Source organism: Camarhynchus parvulus, chromosome 5 (genome assembly GCF_901933205.1).
Source record: "Camarhynchus parvulus chromosome 5, STF_HiC, whole genome shotgun sequence".
NCBI classification, from domain to species: domain Eukaryota; kingdom Metazoa; phylum Chordata; class Aves; order Passeriformes; family Thraupidae; genus Camarhynchus; species Camarhynchus parvulus.
The window spans coordinates 60,518,225-60,543,213 of record NC_044575.1 but is presented as its reverse complement, the minus strand read 5'-3'; the positions used below and the strand labels follow the sequence as shown (position 1 = coordinate 60,543,213).

Here is a 24,989-nt window from a genome sequence, read left to right as displayed (position 1 = left end):
CCCGCCCCTCATCCTCCCAATCCACTCGCTGGATCCGTAAAAATGTTGGGAAAGGCCAGGTCAGAGGCCACTCCCAGCTCCAAAGGCAGCGCTCCTGAAATCCCTCCGGGATCGGAGCTGTGGGGAATTATCCCAGCATCACAAAGAGGTAGGAGTGGAAGATCTTTCCCAGATCATTCCCAGATCTTTCCCTCATCTTTCCCAGATCATTCCCAGAATTTTCCCTGATCTTTCCCTGATCTTTACCTGATATTTCCCTGATCTTTCCCAAATCATTCCCAGATCTTTCCCAGATTTCTCCCAGATCTTTCCCAGATCCTTCTCAGATCTTTCCCAGGTCATTCCCAGAATTTTCCCTGATCTTTCCCAGATCTTTACCTGATATTTCCCTGATCTTTCCCAAATCATTCCCAGAGCTTTCCCTGATCTTTCCCAGATTTTTTTTCCCAGATCATTCCCATAATTTTATCAGATCTTTCCCTCATCTTTCCCTGATCATTCCCAGATCTTTCCCAAATCATTCCCAGAGCTTTCCCTGATCTTTCCCAGATTTCTCCCAGATCCTTCCCAGATTTTTCCCAGATCTTTCCTGACACCATCTGCCCCTGCTCCAACCTCCCCCGGGCTCCAAGCAGCTCCAGCAGCCCCTCACCAGCTGGATCCCGGGAAAAAGGGGGCAGCTCCAGGCTTTGGGATGCCCAAATCCAAATTTCTTTGGAAAACCTGCAGCTGCACTGGGGGCTGAGGCCGTTGGATGACATTTGCTGCTTGGATCAACCAGGACAAGTTCCCTGGAATTTAACACCTTAAATGCCTTCAATTCCAGGCGTTTTGAACCAGCAATGGGAAAACACCTGGAAACCTCATTTTTCCCAATGGGAAAACTCCTGGAAGCCTCGCTGTTCCCAAGGCTGCGGATGCTTCTCCCAAAATTTTGCACGCCCAGATTTGTTGCAGAGCCTCAGGAAGACTCTGATATTCCTCATTCCATGAGTGATTCCAGGAGGAATTCTGAGCCATCCTGAGGTTTTCCATGGCTGCAGACGGAATGCTGAGCCCTGTTCCCTGCAGGAGCTGGGGCTGGCACAGAGGGGTCACTGTCACCCTCACACCCCTCCTGGGTCACACCTGGTGCTCCCAGAAAACATCCTGGGGGTCTGCCCTGCTTAATTCCAGCTGAAATCATGGAAAAAAAAATTCCTAAAATCTCATCAAAGGAGTGGATAAATCCCAGCCCAGTGAGCCAGGATGTCAGAGGGGGCTGCACCCCCTGTGTGACCCTGATCCCACCCAGGGGATCCCACAGCTGCTCCCAGATTCCTGTCACCGCTTGGAATCAGCTTCCCTGGGTCAGGAAGTGTTGGCTTTGCCCCTGCCAGGATTGTCACCCCAGCAGAGCCTCACTCCAGCCAGGTCCTCCCCCATTCCCAGGATTTTTCCAGCCCTCACCCCAGAAGTGCTGGAAGAGCTCAGGCTCTCCAGGCTCCTGTCCAGGAATTCTCTGGGCTCTTCCTCACTCCACAGGGCACAAAATCAGACCCCAAGTCCCCGGTGAGCCCCTCAACCAAGACAGCTTAGGAACAAACCCAAAAATCCCTTCTCCCTCTCCCAAAATTCCCATTTTTTGCTGAGCTGTTAAAAACTCTCCATGCCCACCTCAGCCTCTTCACTGAGCCGTTTTTTCCCTCTGGAAATTGGAAGTTGGGTGAAAGGAGAAGCACCATGTCCTGAATCCCTACATTTCCTGCTTTGTTAACAGTGCGAGTCATGCACCGCTGAAAGGGGAGGAAACGTGCACAGATCTCGAGTTGTTCTCAATCTCTGGCCAGGAAATCAGGGAGAGCTGAGGAACTGCACGGATTCCCAAGGATTTCAGCAGCTCTGCTCTCCCCCATCCCCTGAGGAAGCAGAACGTGGGCTGGGCCTGCCCTGCTCCCAGTTCTCCCAGTTCTCCCAGTTCGTTTCCCTTTAGGATCCCAGTTTTCCATCCCAGCTGTAGCATTCCGACAGAACAGAGGGAAGTTGCGGAGCTGCTGCCCAGCATGGTTAACCTGGAGTTTAAACGAGCTCACAATCCACAAACTGAGGATTTATTTTGCATTCCAAGGCGGCGGAGCTGCTCCCCGGGTGGGCACGGGCGGTGCCGTGCCAGGCTCTGTTCCAGCACCTTCCGGAGCCACGGGAGCATCCAGGGCTGGAAAACAGCCCTGGGAGAGCCGCGCCAAGGACAGGTGGGATGAGCCAGGGAGGAGCCTGAGGGATGGGTCTGAGCCACCTGCAGGGCTGGGAATATCAACAGGGAGCAGCAGGGATGGATTCCAGGCTGCTCCTTCCTTCCCCTCGCCACCTTGCTCACGGAGAGGCTCTGGAGCTGTGCCCGCTCCCAGAGGAGCGCAGGAACCAGGAACAAGTGTTAACATGGCAAGACACCTCCCCGGCAGCACCACGCTCGCGAGCAGAGCTGCCAGGCTCTGGAAATCTTCAAAAAAAAAAAAGGCCAAAAAACTTGTTAAAATCCCACAAACCGATTTTTCCAAAGCAGCGAGATCCAAGCAGGTTCCCTCTCGCAGGCTGGGGCTCACTTTGGGTAATCTGCAGGCTCCAGCCTTCCCATCCTCCTTCCCCAAAATGGCCCTGCTGCTGCACCGGGGGCTGCAGGCACACCCCGGGCTCGGAATTTTATTTTTTTATTTTTGTCCACATTCTCGAGCCGACCTTCAGCACCCAAAATTCCCGGGGCACCGCTCTGGAGCACAAAGCACGGCTGAGTTCGCCGCGCTCCCCCCGCTCTCAGCCTAAATCAGGCGGAGGAAAGCAGCAGCACCAAAGTCTTTACTCCAAAGCCCAGAGCCCGGAGCTGAGTCCGCATCTCCTCCCTCCAGCCCCCACCTCGCTCTTCCCGAACAAGCCCTCTCCTGTTCGCCGCTCTCGCCGAGCATCCAACAATATGTGCCTGTGTGCCGGGGGAGGCAGGGAGCCGCTGCCAGCTCCGCACCAGCCGAGCCTCCCCCGCCAGCCCAGCCCCTCTGACATCCGCGGGCACGTCCAGATTTTGCAAAATTAAAGAGAGGAAAAAAAAAAAAAGGGGGCGGGGAGCGAGTCTCTGAGTCTCTAAGTGAAGCTCCTTTCCAGGTGGGAAGCGAATGTGGAAGTGTGGGAGCGGACGGGCTCGGAGGAGGCAATGTCACACCAAGCATTTGCTGGGAGATTCATGAATCTCCTTGCTCAGCCCCGGGTGCCGGAGCTGCCGGCAGCACCGCACGGCGCCGAGCCGCTTACATAACCCCCCCGCCCGGCCGGGCAGCACCGGGAACCGGGAGCACCGGGAATGGGGGAGCATCGGGAATGGGGAGCATCGGGAGCTGGGAGCACCGGGAATGGGGCAGCATCGGGAACGGGGAGCACCGGGAATGGGGATCACCGGGAGTGGGGCAGCATCGGGAGCTGGGAACACCGAGAATGGGGAGCACCGGGAATGGGGAGCGCCGGGAATGGGGAGCGCCGGGAATGGGGAGCACCGGGAACGGGGAGAATCGGGAATGGGGAGCACCGGGAATGGGGAGCACCGGGAATAGAGAGCACAGGGAATGGGGATCACCGGGAACCGGGAGCACGGAGAATGGGGAGCACCGGGAATGGGGCAGCATCGGGAGCGGGGCAACACCGGGAGCGGAGCAGCATCGGGAATGGGGCAGCATCGGGTACAGGGCATCGCCGGGAATGGGGCATCGCCACAGCCGGGGCACCGCCGGGAATGAGGCAGCACCGGCAATGGGGCATCGCCAGGAACGGGGCACCGCCGGGAATGGGGCATCACTGGGGCTGGGACATCACCGGGAACGGAGCATCGGCACAACCGGGGCATCGCCACAGCCGGGGCATCGCCGGGAACCGGGCACTGCCACAGCCGTGGCATCTCTAGAACCGGGGCATCACTGGGGCTCGGACATCACAGGAACCGGAGCATCGCTGGCACCGAAGCATTACCACGGCCCGGGCATCACCGGGACCGGCCACACCGCGGCCAGGGCATCGACAGAACCGGAGCATCACCGGCACCGAGGCACCACGGCGGCCGCGGCACCGGGGCACGGGGCAGCATCCCGGCCGCAGCCCCGGCGGAGCGCCCGGTTCTCTCTCCTCGCCGCTCGGCTCCGGGCAGCGCCGAACCGGGGCCACCTCGAGGGCGCGGGGGCGAGGGGGAAGCAACAAGAGCGCGGCCCCAGCGCGGAGGGGGAGCGGAGCGGGCGATGCCGCCGGTGATGTGCAAGTCACGGGCGGGGGCCAGCGGGGCCGGGGGAGCGGAGCCGCCCGCCCGCGGGGTCCGCGCGCCCCCGGTGGAGCCCCGGGAAGTTTGCGGCGCCTTCGCCCCCACCCCTGGCTCCGCGGCCGCGGGCGGCAGCGCCGCCGGTAACAAGTGCAGCGGCGGCCGCGGGCGCTCCGCGGGCGCGGGGAGCCCCGCGGAGGCGGCGCCCAGCGCGGCCCGGGACCGGCTGCGGACCCCCGAATCGCCCCCCCGCCCGCCCCACGGCCCGGTTTTCGCCGTGAAATGTCAGCGTCTCATGGCAACGGCGCTGCCTCCGCTCTGCCTCCGCCGCCTCCCGCGGCGCTCAGCGGGGCCACGCCGCTTGCCCCCAGTCCCCATCCCCCCCGCCCTTCCGCCCCGGCGACAGTCGCGACAAGGTCACGCGGCGCCCCCGGACTCACCGTACACCCCTTGGCCGGAGCTGCCCTCCAGCAGAACCGTCAGCAGCCCCAGCAGCCCGATCGCTACATCCATCTTCACGTGAGCATCCACATATCCAGCCCGGCGGGGCGGGGGCAGCGCAGCGCCCGCCGGAGCCCCGCGCTCCGCTGCGGCCGAGCCGCGCACGCCCGCGCAGGCAGGGCGGCGGGGGCAGGCGGCGGGCACCGCGCCGGTCCTCCTCCTCCTCCTCCTTCCTCCTCCGCCTCCGCCTCCTCCTCCTCCTCCCGCTGCGCAGCGGGCGGCGCGGGGCGAGCCCCGCTCAGAGCGAGCCCCCGGCAGCGGCAGCCCCCGCACCCGCTCCGGGCCGCGGCGCCCTCAGAGCTCCGGCCGCCGCCGCCGCCGCCTCCGGGGCCGCCGAGCGCCGCGCGGGGCCGCCGCAGCCGCCTGCGCCCCGCGGCCATCAGAGGCCACCGCGGCGCCGCGGCCCCCGCATGGTGCGCGGGGCTGCCCGCGGAGGGAGCGGAGCGGAGCGCGGGGGGCGGCGCGGGCGGCGCGGGCGGGCGCGGGCGCGGGGCCGCGGGGAGGCTCCGGCTGCGGCTGCGGCGCTCCGGGAGCGGCTCCCCCTCCTCTCAGCGCGGCTGCGGGGCGGCGGCCGGGCCCATGGCGGGGGCGGCGCGGGGCTCCCGCGGCCGCGCTGCGTGCGGGTGCGCTGCCGTGCGGGCGCGGGGAGCGGGCGCGAGTGGCGGCGGCGGGGCCGTCACGTTGTGCTATACGTGCGGGGCCGGCAGCCGCAGCCCGGCGACGTCAAAGCTGCGTGGCTGCTGCCGCTGCTGCTGCTGAGCGCCTTCCTCCGCCTCCTCCTCCTCCTCCTCCGCCGCCGCCGCCGCCCCCGTGGCCCCGCGGCTCCGCCGCCGCCGGGCGCGCATGGCCGCGGGCGCTGCCCGGGCGGGATGCGCGGGGTGACCGCGCCGCTCCGGGATGCGCGGAGCGCTGGGACCCGCACGGAGCCGGTGCGCGGGGGCCTGGCCCGCTCCCTCTCGGGGTGCGCGGAGCGCTGGGAGCCGGGATGCGCGGAGCGGGGCGGCTCGCACGGGGCAGGGATGTGCGGGCCGTCCCGCTCTGTCCCGGGATGCGCGGGCCGATCTCGCTCTGTCCCGGGTCCCGCTCTGTCCCGGGATGCGCGGGCGGTCCTTCTGTGTCCCAGGTCCCGCTCTGTCCTGGGTCCTGCTCTGTCCCGGGATGCCCGGGCAGTCCCGCTCTGTCCCGGGGCGCGCGGCTCTGTCTCGCTCTGTCCGGGGATGAGCAGGATGCTGCGCTCTGTCCCGGGTCCCGCTATGTCCCGGGATGAGCAGGATGTCGTGCTCTGTCCCGGGTCCCGCTCTGTCCGGGGATGCGCGGCTCTGTCCCGGGATGCGCGGTGCCGCGCGGTGCGGTGCGGACGGTGAGGGGCGCCCTGAGCCCGCGCTGCTCTCCCGGCCCGAGGGGTCCGTCCCGGGCTGCGCTCCCCGGCCCTGAGCCCGCTGTCCCCCGCTGTCCCCCGCTGTCCCCCCGTGCCACCCCGCTCCCTCTCTGGGGCACCCCTGGGCTCAGCCCCCGCTGCTTCCCCAGTACTCGGGGGTAAAACCCCTGTAAAACCCCTGTGCTTGCTCCAGGTTGTGTCCCAGGGCACCACCCGGGAGTGACAGAGGGGACAGGCAGGCGACAAACCAGCTGCTCTCTGTGTCTGATCCAGCTGATGCCGCCGGGTTTTTTATGGGGTTATTGCCCCTTTGGGAATCTCAGATACCTGAGAGCCCTGACTGGCTCCCAGCCCCTTCCCAGCCTCCCTGATGCCCCCACGTTTTGGGATCCCATGGGATTTGTTCTGGTCAAAGTCTCTTCTCTCCAGTTCCTCAGAACAAACCAAGGATTTCTGCGGAAAACGCTGCCCCTGTCCTCTTCCCTTTTTCCTTGATTTCTCCAAGGATTGCCCCAAACCTGTGGGCACCTTGGGCACTGATGCAGCCCCCTCTGCCTGCACCAAAAGGATTCGTGCTCCAGGCTGGGGCAGTGACAGTGCTCTGGAAGGGACAATTGCACTGTCAGGGGTTTTGTGACCCCACGGGACACTGCTAACAAGGCTGGCACTCTTCCAGAGCTCTCCTGACAGGGCCTGAGCCTTTCCATCACTTCCATGAGATGATCCAGCGTGTTGAGGGCTGGAGGCATCCAATCCATCGCTGGAATTCCAGCAGGGAGCTGAATTCCCTGCCAGCTGGGGCTGTTCCCCATTCCCAGCCTGGTGAGGATGTGGGAAGTGGGAGAAGGGATGGGTGCAGCCCTTCTCTGTGCCTTTCCCACGCCCCCAGAGCTCAGGCTGGCACCCAGCAGTGGCTGGAGGGCGCTGAGGGTGACGCTGAGGGTGACGCTGAGGTGGCCCCGTGGTTGTGCCCAAATCCCATGTCCCCCTCAAGGGACACTCCTGTGCCATCCCAGACACTCTCCCTGCCTCTGGCTGCCTCCCATCCCCCTCACTGCTTGGTCTCCTGTCTGAAGGGACTCTCAGGTGGCTTCTCTGAGTCCACCTGATGCTCCTTTTTCTCTGGTTTTCAGTTCCAAGGAGAATTTGGGGACATCTCCAGAGGCTGCGCTCCCGGCATGACCTCCAGCTCATCACCTTCAACCTCCAGCTGCCTTTTGGCTTTTTCCTGCCTTCAGCCCCTCCTTTTTCCCCTTTTCCCCTCTTTCTCTGCGCCCTCCAAGCAACATCTGGGCCACATCTGGGCTGTGCCCATCCCAACCCAGAGCTCTGGTCCCTTCCCAAGGATTTTCCCCCCCAATTTCCTTTCTTCCTCCTCCACTCAACCACCCCACAGCACAAACATTGCCACATTTTTTGACCTCTGTGAGTGTTTTCCTCACCTGTAAAGCCCCATCCAGGGCAGGTTTGGGAGGAAAAGCTGGAATTCCTCACGCGGAAATGGTGGGAAAAGTGCCACGTTCCCTTCTGGCTGCTCTGTGTGTTGAACATCAAGAACAAGCTCAAGGGCTGGGCCTTTCTCTCCCTGTTTCCAGCCTTCCCGTGGTTAATTCCAAGATCCTCCCAGCACATCCAGATGTTCTTGGATCCTGGAGGCTGGAATCATCACCTGGCTGGAACAGCCCTTAGGAGGGATGCTGGTAGCAGGTTGTTAGCACACCACTGACAGCATTCCTTGGAAGTTCAGCCTTTGGCACTGCAGAGGAGGAAACCTCACCAAAAAAAATCACTTGGAGTTGGGGAAAATAATTCCCGGTCTCAATTTAAGCAGGTGCACAAATCTCTGTGGGGTAAGAGCCCAAATTATTGCCATTTGAGGTGTCCTTTTTAAAAAGTATTTGTTCTTAAAAGTTTAAATATTGCAGCGACTGCTGAGATTTGCTCGAGGATGTTCAGCTGTGATCCCAAATCCAGGAATCTCTCTAGGCAGGGAGGAGAAAGGAGGAATTAAAAGAACTCAACTGAGCCAGAGTTGATTTTTCTGCGCGTCCCAAATAACTTTCTGTGATGTTAAATACGGAGTTGCTCCCTGCTGGAATCATTTAACTGGGAATTGTGAAATTCAGCTGCTCCCAGGAGCAGGACAGGGGTTTGTGGTGGGGCTCCAGCATCTCCAGAACTGGTGGGAAAACATTTCCCAAAGAATGGGAAATTCAGAGCCTGCAAACCCCCCTGGCTGCGCTTCACCAGGAAGGCTCACAAAGCTCATCCAGCACTTTTAACCCCAAAACAAATCCCTGGATTTGTCCCTGCTCCCAAAGCCATGAGATTTCTCCTCTCACCCAGCCAGGGCTGGCAAAGTGTGTCCAGAGGGGCACCACACCTGGGAGGGGATCCATGGGGAAAAGAGCTGGGAGAGCAGCAGGAGAGGGTTCCCAAATTCTGGAATTCCCTTGGAGGGAATCAGGAGATTTGGGATCCATCCATGCCTTGCAGAGATGCAGCCAGGGAATCGTTGGGTGTCTTGGTCACAGACAGAACTCTCCAAACTCACAATAAAAGTTGATTTTCACAAAATCCTGGGATTTTTTGCCATCCCCCATGCAGGAGGAAGAATGGGGAGGCTCCAGTGGGATTTCCTTTTATTAGGGAAATAAACTCCCTTTCATTGCCTTATTCCAGAGAATTCCCAAGCTTCATTTCCGTATTGCAACAGGGGCAGCTTCAGCAGCACGAGTGGTGTGGGTTGATAATCTCATTTACCTTCACAAGAATTCCCTTTTTTCCTGATTTTCCTGCTGATAACGCACAAGACACTCGTTATTTTTGGAATGTCAGCCATGCTGGAGTTATCGTTGTCCACTCCTTGTTTGTCCAACAGCCAATCTTTGGGAAGGAACATATTTTCCATGTGATTTCTTGAAGATTTCCAGGATGGAAAATTCAAAATCGTGGCCACCCAATGGATTGAGCAGCCTCGTTTGTCACTGGTTAATTAAATGTGACCCATTTCTGCAAGCACCAGGTCGTCCTTGGTTTATAAAAGGGAAAAATGAAAATATTTTTAGCAGGCACTGGGATTTGGTTTTAACTGCTTCGTTTTCTCCATCCCTCACATTCCAAGGATTGCCCAGTAGGTGACCACAGCTGGAATGGTTTGGTCCATCAGGATATCAAGGTTGGTTGTTGTCTTGGTTTGAAAGGATAGGTGTCTGCTGAGGAAGGCAGGAGCCTCCCCTGAAATGGAAAATGCAAACCCCCTCCCTCTGAATTGTTATAGTTTTGGAATTAAGGGGCTTTCAGGCAAAGATATGGGAGCAGGAATAACAGTTCTGTACTAGGGAAATTAAAAATACAAATGCAATAGTACGAAAAAACCCAGAAAACAAACCCCTGCCAGAGTCAGAGCAGTCCCTGTCCCCCTGTGTGTCAGGGGGTGGCACAGCCCCATCCCATGGGGGCTCAGCCCTCCTGCAGTGCCAGCTGTGCTGCTGCTGGAGCAGGGATCCTGCACAAGGGGGGAGTTTTCCTCTGCAGCTCCAGGGCTGCTGCACATGGGCCTGGGCTCCCTCTGGCAATGCAGGGCAGCAGAAAGCTGCTCCTCTGGCAATGCAGTGGGCAAAGGCTGCTGTGCTGCTCCAGGCTCAGATTGGATCCAGGTAGGAATGCTTGGCTCCTCCCCTGGGCGCAGCATCTCCCCATGGGATGCTGGAATTGGATCAGCCCTGCAGGGACACTCAGTGGCCATGGACAGCAGAGATCTCCTGGAGGGAGGGTTGGCTGTGGGGGAGATAAAGAGAAAACTGCCCCATGAACAGAAGATAACTGCCCCAGCTCTGAGAGATGGTAATTAAAATACACACCCCCAGATACATTTTGCATTTCCAGCCTAAAGCAGGGATAAAAACCCCTTGGATCCCAAGGATTTCACCCTCAGCCCTTCCCTGTGGGATGTAGTGGCAGAGTTATCCCTGACTGTGCTTTCCTCCCCTCAGCAATGAGGAGCCACTGGAACTCTCAGATCCAGAGGATTGTGCAGAGGTGCGGAGCGACATCAGCTCCACAAATTCCTACAGGAGGGAACAAATTGCAGGTAAATAAAACCAACTTTAAAATTAACCACAGATAAATCAAATCAATCTGAATTAATCTTACTCAAATAACAAAAAAATCCGGGGTTTCAATGCTTCCCACATTCCAGCAGCCATTTCTGCCAGGAGCTCTTGGACAGCTTTTCCATTTTACCCAGCACCAATCAGAAGCAAATTATTTTCTCTCTCCCTGTTGGGAGCAAGTCCACAAATAATTGAGATTTGACTGAAGGAGACCATTAAGCACCATTAAAATCCTGAGTAATTCTGTGGTGTGGGTGAGTTCTGTGGTGCTCTATCCCCTCCTTTTTCCAACTTCCAATAAAAAAGAAGGGAAAACTCAATAATTTCACATGGTCTCATAATTCTGATGGATTTGGGGCATGCTTAGAGAGGGAACATGATAGATAATTAACAAATCATCCCAGAATGAGGTGGGGAAGCACTGGAAGAGGGAAATTGTGAATTCCCCATTCCTGGAGGTGTCCTGGGAAGGGCTTGGAGCAACCTGGGATAGCAGAAGGTGCCCCAGAGGGTGGAATAAGATGAGTTTTAAGATCACTCCCACCCCAAACCACTCCCAAAATTCCATGATCTGAAACGTTTTATGGAATTTTTCCTTTTCTCACAGATTTTCCCCCTTCAAACCAACAGAGGAACAAATCAGGAGCCCAAACACCAAATCCTCTCCTTTAGGCCAGCACAGGCTCCTCCCAACTTTATTCCCAGCCCTTGGATTTCAGTCCGTCCCAGAGAGGTTTTCCCTTTTTGGGGCAGATGCTGGGATTTCAAATCACCACCACAGGCCCATTTTAAGAGGCCCCAGCTCCCCCAGAGGTTCCAGCAGCATCTGCCTTGTGCTTTTCCCACTCTCCTGATGAGCTGGAGTTTGTCCTGGGAAATGGAACCATTTTTAGGGCCAAGCCTCAGAGGGATGGAGTTTTGGGATAAATAACAGAGTGTGACAGACCCGTTAGCCACACCTGTTTTCCTCAGTGGTGCAGTTCAAATCTCAGGATTATTAAAAGTTACATCAAACCTCCTTTCAGCCCAGCTCTGCTCCCCAGGATTGCTTGGGATAAAGAGGAATCCTCCTGATATTTATATGGATGAAACAATTTGTGCTGCTGGTGGGATACACACGGCTCTAAGGCCAAGCTTAATGTTAGGCTGTGCCTTAGGCTGGCTCTCCCTGTGGGGTTTCCCTTTTTTCCCAGATCAAAGCAGCCCAGGATAATGTCAGGGAATGGTCTGTGGGATGTTTAGTGGCTGAATTTGTTTTTGGGGTTATTGCTGCGGATGCAGGAATTCAGGATTCAGGTTTTTCAGGAATGGCTGAGAAAGGGAACTCTGAGCCCATGGGAGTGCCCGGGAAAATCATGGAATGGTTGGGGTTGGAAGGGGCCTGGAATTCCATCCATGAGAGGGGCAGAGGGGACCTTGTGGCCATGACAACTCCCTTGTCCTGGTGCTGGCTGTCCATATAAAAATTCCCAGTTTATCCTTTTTAGAACTGGGGTCGGGTTCTGCTCCAGGGAACAGGGACAGGAGCAGAGGGAACGGCCTCAGGCTGGGCCAGGGCAGCTCAGGGTGGGCACAGCAGGAATTTCCATGAAATTTCCAGGAATTTCCAACCACCCATGGAAATGTGGTTCTTGCTGATTCCAGAGCTGCAAAACCGGGCATGGGGTGACCACAAGGGACATTCATGTTCCATGGAATCATGGAATGGTTTGGGATGGAAGGGAACTTGAAAATCATTTAATCAAGCCCCTGCCATGGCAGGGACACCTTCCACTGTCCTAGGCTGCTCCAGTGTCCAGCCTGGCCTTGGGCACTTCCAAGAATCCAGGGGCAGCCACAGCTGCTCTGGGAATTCCATCCCAGCCCCTCCCCACCCTCCCAGCCAGGAATTCTAATATCCCAATACCCCATCTAACCCACTCTCTTTTAGTTTAAACCATTCCCCCTTTTCCTGTCACTCCATGCCCATGGAAAATTCCCTCTCCACCATTTTTTGAACTCCTGGAAGGCCTCGATGTCCTCAGAATCCCTTTTACCCCCAGCACCTCCTGCCTGGAGCTGGGTTATGGAACCCCAGAATCCCAATTTGGCTTGGATGGGACCTTGGAGCCCATCTCATGCCAAACCCTGCCAAGGAAGGGTGGAATTGTTCAGGATTTGGCTCCTGACCATGGTGCTGCTGCTCCTCAGCAGGGTGTGGATGTTCCTGTTGCTGGTTCTGTGTGTTCTCCCCCAGCTCTGGCCGCAAAACTCAGCCCTGTGGTGTCAAATAATCAAAATAATCTCGTGCCCCGCTGTGCCAACATTCCCTGGCATGGGAACAGTGAATCCCTGGGGAGAATGGGAAAGAAATGGGTCACATTTAATTAACCAGTGACAAACGAGGCTGCTCAATCCGTTAGGTGGCCACAACGATGGCAACGAAATTTGAATTTTCCATCCTGGAAATCATCAAGAAACCACACGGAAAATGTGTTCCTTCCCAAAGATTGGCTGTTGGACAAACAAGGAGTGGACAACGATAACTCCAGCATGGCTGATATTCCAAAAATAACAAACATCTTGTACGTTATCAGCAGGAAAATCAGGAAAAAAGGGAATTCTTGTGAAGGTAAATGAGATTATCAACCCGCATCAGTCGTGCTGCTGAAGCTGCCCCTGTTGCAATATGGAAATGAAGCTTGGGAATTCTCTGGAATAAGGCAATGAAAGGGAGTTTATTTCCCTGAATAAAAGGAAATCCCACTGGAGCCTCCCCATTCTCTGTCACTCAAGGGGAAACAATTAAATTGTTCCAGGAGCTCCTCACTGCAGCCACTGCACACTGAGCACAGGGTGGATTTTATCAGCAGGAGGTGTTTCCACAGGCATGGAATTTCTCTGGAGTCATCATGGGCCAGGGGACCCAGCACCACCCAGTTCTGCTGTGCTTCCCAACCCCAAATCCATGCAGGAACCAGTTCCCCTTCCAGGAGAACCCACCGTGATTAAGGACGAAAAGGAATATCTTTATTTTAATCCAGTTTTGGGCGGGGCCGATGGGATGCTGGGAGTTTCCTCCTGGGTTATGTGGGATGGAACCTCTTGGGAAGGCTCTAAGGGATCAGTCTCACATTTCCCAGTGTCACAGACATATTTTATGGAAAATCCTTTCCTTAGGATCTTTTCTCCTGAGAAGCTGAGAGGCCTCAGGAACAAAATGTAAACAATGGTTATCTGCTGCTGTGGAATGCAACAGGTGCATCTGTGATTGGTCTCATGCGGTTGCTTCTAATTAATGGCCAATCACAGCCCAGCTGGCTCAGACAGAGAGCTGACCCACAAGCCTTTGTTATCATTCTTTGCTATTCTATTCTTAGCTAGCCTTCTGATTAAATCCTTTCTTCTATTCTTTTAGTATAGTTTTAATGTAATATATATCATAAAATAATAAATTGAACCTTCTGAAACATGGAGTCAGATCCTCGTCTCTTCCCTCATCCAAGAAACCTGTGAACACAGTCACAGGAGAGGAACAAATTTGAAACATTCTCAACTGAGGTGGTGTAAGGTGTGAGGGTGGTGAGGCCCTGGAATTGATTCCCAGAGAATTATGGAATCACGAGGATGGAAAAGCCCTCCCAGCATAAAGGTTGTAAAAGTTCATCCAACCATTCCCCAGCCCTGCCAAGGCCACCACTCCCCCGTGTCCCCAGGTGCCACATCCACAGGGATTTGAAATCCCTCCAGGCATGGGGACTCCACCCTGTACCTGTACCAGGGCTGGGGAACCCTTTTAGGGAGGAAATTTTCCCAAATATCCAATCTAAACCTCACAGAATCCCTGAAGCTGGAAAAGAGCTCCAAGATCAGAGTCCCAGCTGTGCCCAATGCCCACCTTGTCCCCAGCCCAGAGCTCTGAGTGCCACCTCCAGGGGACACCTGCAGGGATGGGCACTGCAACCCTCCCCTGGGCAGTGCCAAGGCCTGAGCCCCCTTCCATGGGGAAATTCCTGCTGTGCCCACCCTGAGCCTGCCCTGGCCCAGCCTGAGGCCGTTCCCTCTGCTCCTGTCCCTGTTCCCTGGAGCAGAGCCCGACCCCCCCGGCTGTGCCCTCCTGGCAGGAGCTGTGCAGAGCCACAAGGGCCCCCTGAGCCTCCTTTGCTCCAGGCTGAGCCCCTTCCCAGCTCCTCAGGGATTCTCCAGCCCCTTCCCAGCTCCTCAGGGATTCTCCAGCCCCTTCCCAGCTCCCTCAGGGATTCTCCAGCCCCTTCCCAGCTCCTCAGGAATTCTCCAGCCCCCTCCCAGCTCCCTCTGGAGTTTTCCAACCCGTTCCCAGCTCCCTCAGCCTCTCCTGGGGTTCCATGGTGACTTCACTGCCTGTGACATCTGCTTGCCCCTTGTCTGCCCCCTAACAAAGGGACAAACACGGAGCACAGCCCTCACCTTGACAGGCAAGGACAGTGACCCTCCCTGCACTCTGAACCCATTTTTCCTGATCCAGACCTAAAATGGAGTGGAATGGAAACCTAAAATGCTCTAAAATGGAGAGGAATTTGGTATCAGGTGCATTTCCTGGCCTTGTGGGGGTGAAACCGACGGGAACATCCCCTGGCTCTGACACGGGGCTGTAATTGTGTAATAAGCACCAAGTTTGCTGCAAAATCTGCCTTTTAATTCCTCTCCAGTTTATGAGGCACTTCACACACCTGCCTAATAATTTGAACAATAATAGCTCGCGGCGATGAGATTTGCAGGTGAATTCCAGACATTAATTGCTCCTTTTTCAGCTCTTTTCAGCCAAGATGTTTTTCTATTCCTGTTCCAGATGAGTCAGGCTTTTCCTTCTCCTTTTTAATGCCTCTTTTTCCTCTGTGCAAGCTGGGCTGGAAAGGGAAACCTGTTTCAGTTCAGCTTGGGTGAAAACGAGCTCCATTTGGAGCATCCTTTGCCTCATTTTCCCTTTTTTCCAATGGGATGAGCAGGGAGGAGCAGCCCACGATGGACATTCTCGGGGTCAGCATGAAGAGAATTTTGGATTTTTGTAACCATAAATTTTCCTGGAGAAACTGGTGAAGGAATTGGTGGTGGATGTGATGGAGCATGAAGGGAATTTTGGATTTTTGCAACCAACAACTTTCCTGAAGAAACTGGGTAGGGAATTGGTGGTGGATGTGATGGAGTGTGAAGGGAATTTTGGATATTTGTGACCAACAATATTCCTGGAGAAAGTGGAGAAGGAATTGGTGGTGGGTGTGATGGAGTGTGAAGGGAATTTTGGATTTTTGCAACCACCAGTTTTCCTGGAGAAACTGGGTAGGGAATTGGTGGTAGATGTGATGGAGTATGAAGGGAATTTTTGATTTTTGCAACCATTAATTTTCCTGGAGAAACTGAGGAAGGAATTGGTGGTGGATGTTATGGAGTGTGAAGGAAATTTTGGAATTTTGCACCCACCAGTTTTCCTGGAGAAACTGGGGAAGGAATTGGTGGCCAGTGTGATGGAGTGTGAAGGGAATTTTGCATTTTTCCAACCACCAGTTTTCCTGGAGAAACTGGGGAAGGAATTGGTGGTGGATGAGGTGGAGTGTGAAGGAAATTTTGGATTTTTCCAACCACCAGTTTTACTGGAGAAACTGGGTAGGGAATTGGTGGTGGATGTGATGGAGTGTGAAGGGAATTTTGGATTTTTGCAACCAACGGTTTTCCCAGAGAAAGTGGAGAAGGAATTGGTGGTGGGTGTGATGGATAGCCAAGGATATGGAGCCTCATGGAGGTGCTTCTGCAAGGAATTACCCAATAAATTAAAATATCAAATATCCTAGCAATCCTTTTGACATTCCATCCAAATCCCTGCATTTTGAGGGCAATGCAGATTTGGCAACTTCATTAACAAGCTATCAATTATTTATCTAATTCCTGTATTATTCATAAAGCAGAAAAATAAAGAGGATTTCCCTCCTGAAATGCACAAGCGGGAGTACAAAGAAGGAAAAAATCCTCTCCCATACAACAATTATTTGAGGATAACCGTGGAATTTTAAAGATCACATTTCACATGGGTCAACTCTTCATTCCACAAGAGGTGGTTTGGATCATTTGCATTTGGAACTGGGAGTTTCCACCCCGTTGCTGGGATGAAAGGGGTAAATTTGGGATTTGAGCCAGACTTCAGAGGCAAAGGGCTTGGAATTTGCTGTCCTGATTTAATTATTCAGCTTTGCTCTTGTTTCAGAAATGCTGGATTCTTGTCAGGTTTTGCAGCCATCAGTGAGGTCCAAGAGGCACCACTTTGAGGTGGTTTGTGGGGCAGGGGTTCTCCTCGTCCAAAGGGGCAGGAATTTGGGATAGAATCCAAGGAAGGTAAAGTCTGGAGCCCCAGCTGGGCCAAGAATTCCTGCAGGAAACCCACAAAGGGCTGAGTATCCCAGAGATCATTGGTGCCCAAGAGCTTGGAACATCACCTGGGGTGGTTCCTTTGTCAAGGAACAAAGAAATTTGTGGATATGAGGAGTTTAACCCATCCCATTCCCATCATGTGGGATTTACTCTAAACTGCTCCAAGCCCCATCCAGCCTGGCCTTGGGCACTTCCAGGGATCAGCCACAGATTCTCTGGGAAACCTGAGGCATCCCCATCTTCCCAGCCAAGAATTCCTTCCTAAAATATTCCCAACCAGGGGATAATACACCCCACAGGTGGCTGGGGATGAGCAGAGAAATCCCAGCAGGGAATGTCTGGAAAGTCCAATTTCCACACTCAGAAAGGACAAAAGGAAAACAAAGAGTGGCCGTCAGGTGATGTAGGTGTGCACATAAGAAGGGTTAAATAGGATGAAAATTCGAGATAATTGGGAAAACCCAAATGTTGGATGAATTTCCCTTTGTTTTTCCATAAGGAGAAGGAATCCAGGAATGGGAACCTTACATCCTTCTGGAATGAGAGGGATGCAGCCAAAACTGCTCGACAGGAGAAGCAAGAAAATCTCCAAATGCTGCATGAGGAGAAGCTGCATTTTTAATTTTGCTGCATTTTTCACTCCTTTGGTACTGAAAAAAAAACCCAAGAGAAAAAAACACCACTCTCAAGATCTTGGTGGGTTTGAAATACTCCCCCCAAAAAAAAAAAATCACTGGGAAGGGCCTGGGAAGCTCCAAAGTTGATTGGATAACTCAATATTCTGCTCAGCCTCCAAATTCTTTCCTAAGGAAAGAGTAATTAAGGCTGTGGAAGCAAAGGATAATTTCCATCCTGGTTTTATCTCGGATAAATTACAACACCTTTTTATCTTTCAGATAAGAGAACAGGTTCTTAGATAAGGGAAATGGAGCAGATCCAAGTTATCTCATTTAAGGAGAACATTTGAGTTTGTTCCCCGCAGGGAATTGTTCCTAAAGGTGGAGATGCTGGGATTGATCCCTGATTTGCAGCTGCTCTGGAATGTCCTGGGTGCTGAGCAGGAATTTCCTGGGATGTAGAGAGGGAATGCTCCGCCTTGGAATGCTCCTATTTATTTTGGGAATTAATCAGAGAAAGAACTGCAGAGCAGAAATTTGGGATATAACAGCTGCTTGTCCCAAGGAGCTGGGCTCCAGAGAATCCCAAATTTGTTTGGGTTGGAAGGGACTTTAAATCCCAAGGGCAGGGACACCTTCCACTGTCTCAGGTTGCTCCAAACTTCATCCAGCCTTGGACTTTTCCATCTGCCCTGGAACTGGGCAATAAGGGAAATGGAACTGGGCAATGGAAAAGATGAACAAATCCTTGGATTTATTTAATATTCCCCAAACCCCACGTGAAGTAACTTCATCAGGATTTTGCCATCTCCAGTTTTTGACCAGATTTTAAACTCATGGAATCAGACCTTGATTTCTTTTGGAAGGGATTTATGGAATTCCTTGGACCCAAGTTCCCTCTCAAAGCAGTGCAAAGTTAAATGAGGCAACCCAGAGTTCAGGCCAGTTTATTTCTGGATATCTCCAAGGATAAAGATCCCTTCTTACAGTCAGGAGAAATTCACACATTTCTCCTTCTAGGAACTTTTCCCACTTCATCTGTTTGCACAATTTTCCCAAGGAGACAGGACTTTATTCACACCCTCTAAACCATTTTAATCTTAAATAAAATCCCCAAAACCACTGGGAATGGGAGATCAGAGCTGGCTCCAGCAGGGTGAGGCTTGGGAGATAAAAAGGCCAAAAAAATTATAATTGTTCAGCCCTGATAATTATTTCCTTTGGCATGAGTCAGAATTCCGTGTCTTGGGAATTTCTGGAGCAAGCGGAAGTTTCATACCTGGAAAATGACTAAAACCTCCCACCCCCACAGGTGGGGATGGTGTAAAATCCTGTAAAATCCTGGGTTTCCTTCAGGAATGGGCTGCTCCAGCCTGGATCCCCTGGAGGGTCACAAATCCTCCAGCAAACCTGGGCTCACTTCTCCATGAATCCTGCCAGGACCCTGCTCCAGGATGGGCTCCTCTGTCCATGGTCCTGACAGGACCCTGCTCCTCTGTCCATGGTCCTGACAGGACCCTGCTCCAGGCTGGGCTTCTTTCTCCATGGTCCTGACAGAACCTTGCTCCTCTCTCCATGAATCCTGCCAGGACCCTGCTCCAGGCTGGGTTCCTCTCTCCATTAATCCTGCCAGGACCTTGCTCCAGGCTGGGCTCCTCTGTCCATGGTCCTGCCAGGACCCTGCTCCAGGCTGGGATTCTCCATGGGATTCTCCCCCTTTTCCATTCTTTCATTCCCAAACCCTGCCAGTGTTGCTGCTGGGCTCATCCTGGACCTGGAGCCGCTGGAATTGGCTCCATCAGGAATGGGAGAAGCTTTTGTCACCTTCCCACAGATCTCTGCAGCCCCACCGCCACCACAAATTCAAGACATTTTGGGTTGAAAAATAAACATTTTCATTTGGGTGAAAAGAAAACATTTTTGTGCATTGGTTCTCGAGAGTTATGCTGCTCGTGGAGGTTCTTGGTGCACTCCTCACCCCGGGGCAGAGAATCTTAATTAATGATGGTTAATTAGGTTGCTCATCAATCCTCAGAGATGAAAACAAATAAATTTGTGCAGCTGTGGCCCTGAACCTGGTTCGTTTTTGGCTCACTCTTGGTGTGACACCAAACCTGTCCCCATGCCTCGTGCCTCAGTTTCCCCTCGCAGCCAAAATCACACAAAGCTCATCAACCTTAATGAACTCATTAACGACAGCACTCAGGTGATGGTGGTGATGAAGGTCATGGAAGTTCCTAAATTAATTAGGGGGGCTGGTTTAGGAACGTGGTTGAAATGTGGCCCCGATTTCTTCCCCGGGTGCCTGGAATTCTCTCTGGGAGCTCTTCCTCAGCGCATCCTGTCAGAATCACTTTTCCTGTCAGAATCCTGTCAGAATCACATCTTTCCCTGGATCCTCAGTGAATCCTGTCAGAATCACGTCTTTCCCTGGATTATCCCCCCCTGGAAGTTGTAGGGGTGTTCACAGGGGTCCCAGGATGAGGGAAGAGACGAGGATCTTGACTCCATGTTTCAGAAGGCTGATATATTATATTATATTATATTATATTATATTATATTATATTATATTATATTATATTATATTATATTATATTATATTATATTATATTATATTATATTATATTATATTATATTATATTATATTATATTATATTATATTATATTGATATATTAAAACTATACTAAAATAATAGAAGAAAAGATTTCATCAGAAGTCTTGCAAGGAATAGAAAGGAATGATAATAAATGTTGTGGCTGACCAGAGAGTCTGAGACAGCAGGACTGTGATTGGCCATTAATTAAAAACAATCAACATGGACCAATCACAGATGCACCTGTTGCATTCCACAGCAGCAGATAACCATTGTTTACATTTCGTTCCTGAGGCCTCTCAGCTTCTCAGGAGAAAACTCCTAGCAAAAGGATTTTTCATAAAGTATGTCCTTGACAGAAAGTGAACACAGATTGGTGTTGCCACTCCAAAACCTTTTCTCTGCGTGGCCCTGGATGAAGGAACTCAGAGGCACCTCCCAGAAATGAAGCTTCAGTGAAATCCTAAATGATTTTCTGCTCTGCTGGTGCCCTTTGGAATAAAGATGGAGTGGAGTGGGAACGGGGCTGTGTCAAACAATTCCCTGCAGGGGAAAGGCAGGGGAGTTCTCGTGGGAGTTTTCATACTCATCACCCCAGAGCTGGGGTATTTTCTGAGTCCCCATGGCTGGGAGGAATGATGAATCTGACTCCAAGTTCTTAGAAGGTTAATTTATTATTATTATTATTATTATTATTATTATTATTATTATTATTATTATTATTATTATTATTATTATTATTATTATTATTATTGTTTTATTATATTCTATAAAAGAATGCTATACTAAACTCTGCTAAAGAATAGAGAAAGGATACAGACAGAAGGCTAAAAGATAATAATGCAAACTCGTGACTGCTTCTAGGGTCCCGACACAGCCTGGCCACGACTGGTCATTAAGTCAAAACAACTCACATGAAAGCAATGAAACAATTCACATGTTGGACAAACAATCTCCAACCACATTCCAAAGCAGCAAAACACAGGAGAAGCAAATGAGATAAGAATTGTTTTCCTTTTTCTCTGAGGCTTCTCAGCTTCCCAGGAGCAAAGTCCTGGGCAAAGGGATTTTTCAGGAAATGTGACGGTGACACAGACCTGCTCTATAAAGTTAATATTTTATGGCTCTAAATCTCACAGCAGCACAAACCAGCAGCTGTGGGTCAGTCAGACGGAGAAGTCACTCAAAATGAATCCATGTGGGACAGCACAGGTGAATTCCTGTTATTTGTGGGGTCAGCACAGCTCTGGGCTCTGCCCCGTGGGCAGGAATGTCCATCAGCAGTTAATCCAGCTTTGGCTCAGCTTCCAGGCTCCCATAAAATCCAGGTGGAGTTTCAGCTCCTGGGATGGGGATGGACTGCGTGGAAGTGTCTCCAGATTGTCTCAGTGTCACTCCAGCCCATGGAATGATGGAGTCATGGAATGGTTTGGGTGGGAAGGGACCTCAAACCCCACCCAGTTCCACCCCTGCCATGGCAGGGACACCTCCCACTGTCCCAGGGTGTCCCAGTGTCCAACCTGGCCTTGGGCACTGCCAGGGATCCAGGGGCAGCCACAGCTGCTCTGGCAATTCCAGCCCAGCCAGGAATTCCCATTTCCCAATCTCCCATCCATCCCTGCCCTCTGGCAGTTTAAAATAATTCCCCCTTTTCCTGGTGCTGGCTATCCATATAAAAATTCCCAGTTCCTCCTTTTGAGAAGTGGGATTGGGCTCTGCTCCAGGGAACAGGGACAGGAGCAGAGGGAACGGCCTCAGGCTGGGCCAGGGCAGCTCAGGGTGGGCACAGCAGGAATTTCCCCATGGAAAGGGGGCTCAGGCCTTGGAAGGAGCTGCCCGGGAGGTTTGGAGTCCCCATCCCACCCAAGCAGGCAGCAGAAGATCCCAAGGAATCCTTCCCTGTGCCCTCAGGGATAATAACAGCACCTTTATTTCTAAACACCAATTCCATCAGCACTTGGAATGACCATTGGGCACAACTCTTCTGCAACTTCCCACCAAATTTAATTCTTCTTTCATCCCCCTGCTTCTTTTTTTTTCCCCATTTTTCCCACACTTCCTGCTTATTAATGATCAGAGGAAATGATTTTATTTGCTTGTGACTCCAGAAATTTTCAATTATCCAGCACGACTGGCTGCACGTGGAGAATAATGTAACATATGCTAAGTGTATGCATGACCTATTTAAAGGCATGGATAATTTTCCTGGTAAAACTCTTTTAATGGGACGTGGCTGCCACACTTCAGTGAGTGGAAAATTGGGATTTTAAGGAACGTTACAGTTGGTGCAGGGAGAGGAGCAAGGATAAAAACAGAAGCCAGGTGTTTATCTAATAATAAAGTTCATTATTTGGAACCCAGAGGTTGTGGAAATTACCTGGAATGTTGGAGGTTAAAGGATCAGAAACCTGGCCAAGACCTTTAGGAATTTTGCCAATATAGAGGCATTTAACCAGGAGCTGAAATATTCAGAAAAAATTGTTGTTCTGATCTTGGGTATTGCTGAAATCCAAGGAAAATTCTCATGAGGTGAAATATTCAGGATAATTCTTGGTCTGACCTTTTGTCCACTGCTGAAATCCAAGAAAATTCCTCAAGTTTTGCTTCCTTCAAAGCTAAAATTCCTTAAATGCATCACAGGTCTTTATTTTAAAATATTTGCTGAGTTATTTAAAATTCCTCTGATTTAAAGCTGTTTAAAATGGGCCATTTAGGGGTTCAGAGGTCACAAATTAAAAACCATCATGTGAGCTCAGCTGGTCCATGGGGTGCATTCTCTCCTTCCCCTCTCAGAGCTCCTTCCCAAACATTCCCATCAGAAGTTCCTGCTAAATCCAGAGCTCCCACCAGCAGATCCAAACTGGATTTCAGGCTTTCAAATGGCATCAGAACCATGGAGAATCTGAGTGTGAAATTCCACCTCTGGTTAAAAATTCCACCTCGTCTCCAGGCTGAGTTTCTCTAGGCCTGGGTGCTAAATATTATCCTGAATGATTCCTGGAGGGAAGAGGCCTCTCCTTGGGAATGGTTTCACATGGAGGTTCTTGGGAATGGTGAGCAGGACACGCTCACACCTTCTCCAGACTGACCAATGCAGCCTCACCTCCAGCAGTTCTCCAGATTCTATGCTCCTGGTGTCCATGAATTTTCACTGTAGACACAAAAATTGGGTCGGATCAGTGGCAATGAAGTCATTAACATGGAATCCCAGAATTTCTGAGGTTGGAAAATGCTCCAAGATCAGAGTCCCAGCTGTGCCTGATCCCCACCTTGTCCCCAGCCCAGAGCTCTGAGTGCCACTTCCAGGAATTCCTGGGACACCTCCAGGGATGGGCACTGCAAACCAGAGGACAGATATTAATGGAATCATGGAGGTTGGAAAAGACCTCAAAGTTCATCCAACCATTCCCCAGACCTGCCAAGGCCACCACTGCCCTGTGTCCCCAGGTGCCACATCCACAGGGATTTGAAATCCCTCCAGGCATGGGGACTCCACCCTGTACCTGAGGAACCCTTTTAGGGAAGAAATTTTCCCCAATCTAAACCTCACAGAATCCCTGAGGTTGGAAAAGAGCTCCAAGATCAGAGTCCCAGCTGTGCCCAATGCCCACCTTGTCCCAGCCCAGAGCTCTGAGTGCCACCTCCAGGGGACACCTGCAGGGATGGGCACTGCAACTCTCCCTGGGCAGTGCCAAGGCCTGAGCCCCCTTTCCGTGGGGAAATTTTCCCTGATTAATTTTAATTAATTAATGAATTACATTAATGCTGGCTGTGAGTGTGACACTGTGTCCTTGATCTCCTCTCCCATCCTCTCCAGGTCACCTGGAGATGCTCGGTGGCATTTTTTGGGATATCGCTTTGCAGGACTTGGTCTGTCCCACCTGCAGAAGGGTTAAAATGCTGCTGGAGACTGGGAAAACTGGGTCAAACTGGGACAAACTGGGACAAACTGGGAGAAACTGGGACAAACATGTCTCCTGATATCCCCCCTGTCAGGGACGCCTCCAGCCTGAGAATTGGGAATATTCCCTTTTGGATGGGGGAGTGAAAACACTGAGATCATTCAAACACGGAGATAAATCCCAAAGTAGCTCCACAAGAGTTTTGTGATTTGGGATTGGGAATCCTGCAGGGCCAAGGGCTCCAAACCTGGGTGTTCCCAGCCCATCCTGCTGATGTTGGAATTCTTTGGACACAAAGTGACCAAATCTGGTTGGCTGAGCTCCACAAGGAGGGGCTGGCACTGACCCAACAGGAGAGAGCTTGTGATCCCAATCCTTGGTGATAAATCCTGGAATTTTTAGTTGGATACCAATTCCCCGCTGTGGCCATTCACTTCCAAGACACACAAGGACAAGGAAAAGGCACAAACCAAAGGAATTTGCCCTCCAGCACAGGCAGAGTCCAAGTTTCTCCCAATTCTTTCCCATCCAGCCTCTCCAGACCTTTATCTTCCTGATAAGGCAGCAGCTGCAGCTTGTTCAGGCACCACTTAATGCAGTCCCAAAGGGCAGGAGGAATTTTTTGTAGGGATCACTACTCCCAGCTCATGGAAAAATAAAGGGCACCTGAGGATGAGGTTCAGGCAGGCTGGATATTTTTTTCCATAATGCTGATTTTCTTCATAAAATAAAATTGACATTATTCTTTTTTCCCCCTGTCCGGTGCACAGACCAACTTCCTCTGGCTCAGCTGGAAGCCTACAAAGGAGAGAGGGATTTTGTGGAAAAACCATCAAGGAAAGGGATTTTTTCCAGGGTTTATGACTCCAGAAGGAGAGTGCACAGCTCTGGGGGGAGGCTGGAATAATTAATGGAGCAGAAATTCATCAGGAGTCCCTGGCTACACAGGCACCTCTTGTTCTGCCAATCCTGGAGGATGGGGAACCCAAGAGTCACCGAAAATGTGGGAAAAATGAAAACTCTCCAACATTTTTAGGATTAGAGCATCAAGGCATTACTTTATTCTGGCCAGGATGTGCAACAGAAATAATTTCATCCACACACTGCCCGGGTTGTGCAGAGAAAATCATCCCATCACATATTCATTTTACTCGATTTTTCATGTATTTTATACACTCAAAACCCAGAGAAATTCCTTTTTTCAGCGTTCATTGGTCCCAAGTTGTACAGTTCTCAG

At 52.3% G+C, this 24,989-nt stretch overlaps 1 protein-coding gene across 1 annotated transcript in view; it reads right to left on the bottom strand.

Moving 5' to 3' along the window:
* The window catches only part of MDGA2 (MAM domain containing glycosylphosphatidylinositol anchor 2), a 222,433-nt gene extending 217,589 nt beyond the window's left edge, over positions 1 to 4,844 (bottom strand). Inside the window, exon 1 of the mRNA XM_030949844.1 lies at positions 4,708 to 4,844. Within this exon, the coding sequence (XP_030805704.1) occupies positions 4,708 to 4,780 (73 nt within the window). The 5' untranslated portion in view covers positions 4,781 to 4,844. The remainder of the gene's footprint in view (positions 1 to 4,707) is intronic.
* Positions 4,845 to 24,989: the final 20,145 nt, after the last annotated feature.